The sequence below is a fragment of the Callorhinchus milii genome, unplaced genomic scaffold, assembly GCF_018977255.1.
Source record: "Callorhinchus milii isolate IMCB2004 unplaced genomic scaffold, IMCB_Cmil_1.0 Scaffold487, whole genome shotgun sequence".
Taxonomy (NCBI): domain Eukaryota; kingdom Metazoa; phylum Chordata; class Chondrichthyes; order Chimaeriformes; family Callorhinchidae; genus Callorhinchus; species Callorhinchus milii.
Window position 1 is genome coordinate 46,729 of NW_024705228.1, and position 6,788 is coordinate 53,516.

The following is a 6,788-nucleotide window of genomic DNA, read 5'->3' on the forward strand; positions in this document are numbered from 1 at the left end:
AGAACTCACTACCCCAAAGGGCTGTTGACGCTCAGTCCTTGAACATATTCAAGACTGAGAGAGATAGATTTCTTATTGCAAAAGGTATTAAGGGATATGGGGATAAGGCAGCGTCAGGTTATTAGCTGGAGTTAGATTAGAAGATCAGCCATTAATGAATGGCGGGGCCAGGCTCGAAGGGCTGAATGGCCTACTCCTGCTCCTACATGTTGTGTTATGTTATGTCTCCTGCCCACCCAGCCCTACTATCGGTGGCCGAGCTTTCAGCCTCTCTACCCCCACACTCTGGAACTCCATCCCATGCCTCGCTTCCTCCCTTACCTTGTTTAAGGCCGGTCTCAAAACCCTTCTCTCCGACCGTGCCTTTGGTCTCCCTCCCACCTCTCTGCCTTCCCTCAACCCCACACCACCCCTCCCCCATGCTCGGGCCCCGACACCTGACTGTTCAGCGTTTTGGGACGTCCTCCCGACGTGAAAGGCGCTCTATAAATGCAATTTTGTTGTTGTTGTTGAGCTACTGGACAGTAAACACTCACCTGGAGGGACTGCTCATCAGTCACCAGTTATCAGCAAAGCCCTATCTTTAGGGACGTTACAGACTCGAGAGAGATATTTACAGCTCAAGTCAAAGGGTTTTCTCCAACACGTGACCCGACACAGAGATCATAGATTTATAGAACCTTACAGCACAGAAGGCCATTCAGCCCATCGAGCCTGTGCCGGCTCTCTCAAAGAGCAACCAACTAGTCCCCACTCCCCGCTCTGACCCCAACTAGTCCCCATTCCCCCGCTCTTACCCCAACAAGTCCCACTCCCCCGCTCTTACCCCAACTAGTCCCCACTCCCCCGCTCCTACCCCAACTAGTCCCCACCCCCGCTCCTACCCCAACTAGTCCCCACTCCCCGCTCTGACCCCAACTAGTCCCCACTCCCCCGCTCTTACCCCAACTAGTCCTCACTCCCCCGCTCCTACCCCAACTAGTCCCCACTCCCCCGCTCTTACCCCAACTAGTCCTCACTCCCCGACTCCTACCCCAACTAGTCCCCACTCTCCTGCTCTTACCCCAACTAATCCCCACTCCCACACTCTTACCCCAACTTGTCCCCACTCACCCGCTCTTACCTCATAGACCTGCACATATCTCCTTTTCAAGTCCCTATCCAATTCCATTTTGAAAGTTATTATGGAATCTGCTTCCACAACCCTTTCAGGCTGTGTATTCCAGACCCTAACAGTAATAATAACAACTCTCTCGGTAAAAAAAATGTCTCCTTGTCTGGTCTCCCATCTGGTTCCTTTGCCAAATATCTTAAATCTATGTCTCCTGGTTACCGACCCACCCGTCCAGTCGTCAGAGGAAACAGTTACACCATGTTAATTTTGAACACCTCTATTACATTTCCCCTCATATCTTCTCTGCTCCAAAGAGAACAATCCCAGCCTCTGTTGTCTAGACTCTCCACATAAATGAAGTCCCTTTGGGGAAAAAAAACAAAAGCAATAAAAAAGAACATTCCACTGGATTAGGAACATACTTTAAATATTTTAATAAAGTTGAACCAAGCAGTTTGTAATAATAATAATAATAATTACCATTTACAATCACCGCGTGGGCAGTATTTATACCTCGAGTTAATGGCGTTGGGAAGAGATTCCAAACTTTACCCTTTATACAAGGAGAGACAGCTCGGACCCTTCTCTAAGTGCAAACAGGAGCGGCTGCTGACATATACATATATACATATATTTAGATTTATTATAATAATCCTTACATTTGATACAGCGCCTTGTCACATCTTCGAGACGTCTCAAATCGCTTCACAGGATATACTGTTAAGTGTAGTGACTGTGTATATATTGTGGGCAAAGCGCGGCAGCCAATTGCGCACAGCAGCGTCCCACAAACAGTCATGGATTGAGTGACTAAATTATTATTATTATTTTTTGAAGGGATTATTACCCCCAGGAAAGCGATCCATAAATCAACTAACAAAGCAGGTTCCCGCTTACTGCTGGTAAACAGAGGTGTGTGTGTTTGTGTGTGTGTGTATGGAGTAAGGAAACTTGCCTAAGGTTTTGGCCTGACCTGACCCGCCTGGGAATCAAATCGAACCTGGGTCCTTCGCTTGCGAGGTGAGCGCTCTAACCACTGAGCTACAGGACTTTACTGAGCGTGAGTTAGCTGGGATTGGGGCTATGTGTGTGCCCTCTCCTTTGCCGACACCACATTTTTTTTGGTAGCGAGGAGATATAATATCTCGCCGCATATAATAATAATAATCCTTGCATTCGATAAAGCTCCTTATCACGTCCTCGAGACGTCTCAAAGCGCTTCACAGGATACACTGTAAAGTGAACCGACTGTATATTTTGTGGGCGAAACGCGGCAGCTATTTGCGCACAGCAGCGTCCCCACACAGACAAGTCATGGGTTGAGTGAGCACATTATTATTATTTTACTGTACAATATACACTATGCAGCCCTCCTGTGATAAAGACACTGGTTTGTTCCGCTTAGAAAGATTTACACTGTACAATACATAAATTAGAAGTGATTTACAATAAATAAAAAGGGGGAGTCACTTTTTCAGCTTATGTTTCTGCAGAGGATTGTTGCGTGTGGCAGAGGGTTCGAAATTCAAAGTCCAAGCAGCTCTGCCCACCCACTGTCAAATTCCGGCCTGCCGCAGCCTCGAGACCCTCCCTCGGCAGGCGGCGGGCGGGCAGCCGGGAGGAGGCTACGGAGCTCATTTCAGCCACAAACTGAACCCGTTTTCTTACCAGCCTCGTTGGGGAGAGGAGAGGAGGCGATGTCGTGTGTGTGTGCATGTAGGGCTATACCACAGTTCCACTAGGCGAGTTGGCCTGGTTCTGGGAGGATGATAAACCCTGTTGAAAAAAACACAGAACGAGACGTAAGTTACCACAAGCTTCCCGAGGGGATATACAAATTTCAAGGAAACTGGCCAAAGGTTTGCCGGGAATCGAACCCAGGTCCTCTCGCTTGCGAGGCGAGCGCTCTATATCCGTTTATATCCTGTTTACATCGTGTTTATGCTCCACAGAAGTACTTCACTCACTTCTTCTTCCACGAGGTGATGAGGCGCTGTGTGCCAAAGGCCGGGATTATTATTATTATGGTTATAATAATGATTATTAGTGTGACGGTGGCCGGGGACACTCACCGCCTTGCCGGGCCGAGCCCAGGTACAGATGAAGCCCTCCTGACAGGCTGTGACGATACAATCCTCCAGGAACACGAGAACCGTAAGGCGTTCGTGTGCGATTTTCTTACACACCAGCGGCTCCAGCAACGGCACCTCCTCGAGTCGAGGACACAGGCCGGGGCCCAGCGAGGAGGGCCTGGTGCTGACCGGCTCCTGCCGGCCCTTGGCGTTGCTCAGAGAGTTAAGTCTGTCGTTGCTCTTGCTGCCGGTGACGTGCCCTGCACTGTGGTTCCTCTTGTGCTCCCGCTCCCCACTCTTGTCCCTGCGTTCGTGCAGGGCCAGCGTGGCGAACTTGGCCATCCCGAAATGGGCCCCTCCCCCTCCCCCGCCGCTGTCCGTGCCGTGACTCTTCCCATTGTTGGCGTTGCCCACGGCAGAGTGTGGGAGGCTGTTGGAGCGCGAGAGCGAGTGGGGCACAGAGTTGCCCGTGGCCGGCGTGGGCGTTGACGAGTCCGTGCCCAGACCCCCAACTCCCCCCGTGTTGCCGAGAGAACCCCCCGGCAAGACGGTGGCGTTGCTCACCACGTTGGTGTTGGTCCGTGCCCTCGAGAGCGGGTGGTGGGGGTAGAGGACATCCTCCGTCAGGTCCCACAGGCAGAAGTGCGTATCCTGCCCCACAGAGCCGAATCGGTAGGTCACCCCCCCACCTCGGCCTTCCGTGGAGTTGTGTTTCGACAGCCTGGACAGGGTGCTGTTGGTCCGATGGCGCCCAAAGCTGATGTGTTCCTGAAAGTCCTCGTCGCTGCCGCTGAACTCCATGGCCTCCCCCTCCTCCACGCTGCTGGTGTAGGGGTCGAAGGCCACAGCACTGATCCACGACCTGTGCCCGTAACCCCTGGCCATCACCCGGCAATCAGCGAACGACCAAACCGTCACTAGGTCGTCCTCCCCGCCCGTCACCACGTACTTGCCGTCCGGACTCCAGCACACGCACAACAGGCCCCCGAAGTAACTTTTCATGACGCCGTAAAGCTCCATGGAGTCGAAATGAAAGACCCTGAGCCGCCCATCCTGGCTGACGCAGGCCACGTGCTTGCCATCCGGGGCAAAGGCGAACTGGTGCAGGACTCCCTCGCCCACCGCCCACTTGAGCAATGGGTTGCGGGCGGCTTTGCTCTTACAGGTGTAGACGGAAAAGCCCTCGCCTTGCTTCAGGGGCTGGTAGTGAGGGGAGGCTGTGCCACAGGGGTGGTCCACATTGTACAGGTACAGATTGCCGCTGCTGTGAGCGGCTAGGAACAGGCTCTCAGACTCGGGCATCCACTTCAGGCAGGTGACCTTGGTCTTGTCAATCAGCCGCTGAGAGGGAGAGTGAGAGAGAGACAGACAGACAGACAGACAGACAGACAGACAGAGAGAGAGAGAAACAGGCAGAGGTTAGAGCTTCCTTGAAACAGAGTGCTCAAGCTGACAAAAAAAACAACACTCACGGGTCCTCATGCTTGCGTGGTGAGTGCGCTAACTACTAGTCTACAACAACCTTAGGCAAGTCTCCTTACTCCACACACACACCTCTGTTTACCAGCAGTAAGTAGGAAACCGCTTTAGTCGATTGGCGGATCGCTATCTAGTGGTAATAATCCCTCCAAAAATAAATAATCACTGCTATTTGCGAGACGCTGCACAATTGGCTGCTGCGTTTCGCCCCACAATATATACAGTCACTACGCTTTGCAGTGTATCCTGTGAAGCGCTTTGAGACGCCTCGTAGACGTGATGAGGCGCTGTGACAAATGCCAGGATTATTATTATGACTATAACTGGGATGAAGAGGCAAAAAAAAGAGATTGGTAACCATTTCTCCTTTCACTCAGGATGTGGGTGAAAGTGTGGCACACGCCCATACAGCCGTCGAGGCAGAATTGATTGGGATGCTCAACAACACCAACTTGCATTTACACAGCGCCCCTCACGCAGGGTGTGTGTGGCTGTGTCTGTGTGTGTGTGTGTGCGCACAGGGCACGAACACTACCTCTTCATTGAATAATTTGCTGGTTTCCTTCTTGATGGGGTCGAGATACTGTACTTGTCCTGCGGAGAAACCCACCACCAGGCTGACGGCCTCCGGCGTGGCCGTGAACTGGTTAAAGTCGTGGCAGGTGGGCTGCGTCCCCTTATATATCCTCTTGTCAATGGGCTTACTCAGGTCAGCCGCCTGCAGGGAAACAAACAGGGCTTTCAGTCAGAGACGCACAGTGTAGAGGGAGCGTTACTGTGTCTCTAACCCTGACCTGGGAGTGTAGTGACTGTGTGTTACAGTGTCTCTAACCCTGACCTGGGAGTGTAGTGACTGTGTGTTACTGTGTCTCTAACCCTGACCTGGGAGTGTGGACGCACAGTGTAGAGGGAGCGTTACTGTGTCTCTAACCCTGACCTGGGAGTGTAGTGACTGTGTGTTACAGTGTCTCTAACCCTGACCTGGGAGTGTAGTGACTGTGTGTTACTGTGTCTCTAACCCTGACCTGGGAGTGTGGACGCACAGTGTAGAGGGAGCGTTACTGTGTCTCTAACCAATATTATTGACCAGTGGTGGACTGTGCCTTCAGCCGCCTCTCTCCCCTCTCCCCCTCCCCCATCCCATCCCCCTCCACCACCCACTCTCGGTTCCTGATCCACAACTGTCCAGTGCCTCGGGACGTCCTTGGGCAGTGACCCCGATATAGGGGGTGGGACTTCTTGGTATAGCAGGCGGGGCCCTGGGCTGTGGGCGGGGCCCTGGGCTGTGGGCGGGGCCCTGGGCTGTGGGCGGGGCCCTGGGCTGTGGGCGGGGCCCTGGGCTGTGGGCGGGGCCCTGGGCTGTGGGCGGGGCAGTCCCTGTATTGGGGTATGTCGGTTACTGTGGGGGCTGGTGGTTGCTATGGGTGTGTCTCTGCCACTGGGTGGGGGGCTGGTTGCCATGGGTGGGGCTGGTGGTTGCTATGGGTGTGGCCACGGGCAAGGCTGGTCGCTATGGGCGTTGCCGAGGGCTGGTTGCCACGGGCGGGGCTGGTCGCTATGGGCGGGGCCGGTCGCTATGGGCGGGGCTGTGCTCACCTGCCGGGCCCCGCGGTGAGGGTAACAGTACAGCTCGCGGCCGACATTGAAGCAGATCCTGTCACCGCCGCCGCCTCCTCCCGCCTCCCGGGCGCTGACCAGCGACACGCGCACCGGGTTGCTGCCCTGGCCGGCGCTGAGCGGCACGCGGTTGGGGCGGCTGTACTCGGACAGGCTGAGCAGTTTGTAGGCGCCCTCGCGCGTCCGAAACTGCGACTTGATCTCGTTGTTCAGCTCCTTCCCTCCGTCCGCCGCCATGGTGCCTGGGCCCGCGCATGCGCGGCTATAGCGCCGCCGCCGTCACAGCGCCGCACAGCGGCCCCTACAGTGAACTGCAGCCACAGCGCCGCACAGCGGCTCCTACAGTGAACTGCAGCCACAGCGCCGCACAGCGGCTCCTGCAGTGAACTGCAAGGCCACAATTGTCACCACAGGGACAGTTAATGAGGCCATTCATTCAGCCCATCAATATACACTGTATATTTATATACACGTATGTGAATTAACTGTACGTTTCACCCACAAAA

The 6,788-nt window shown here is 54.2% G+C and overlaps 1 protein-coding gene across 1 annotated transcript; it reads right to left on the reverse strand.

Annotated features, from left to right (window-relative positions):
* Positions 1-2,414: 2,414 nt before the first annotated feature.
* LOC103190134 (DM1 locus, WD repeat containing) lies at positions 2,415-6,521 on the reverse strand. Its single transcript, XM_007910811.2, has 4 exons — positions 6,262-6,521; positions 5,201-5,383; positions 3,187-4,527; positions 2,415-2,890 (listed from the first exon to the last, which is right to left on the reverse strand). Exons 1-4 carry the CDS (start codon positions 6,517-6,519, stop codon positions 2,837-2,839), a joined length of 1,836 nt encoding a protein of 611 aa, XP_007909002.1. The 5' UTR covers positions 6,520-6,521; the 3' UTR covers positions 2,415-2,836.
* Between the last annotated feature and the right edge of the window lie 267 nt (positions 6,522-6,788).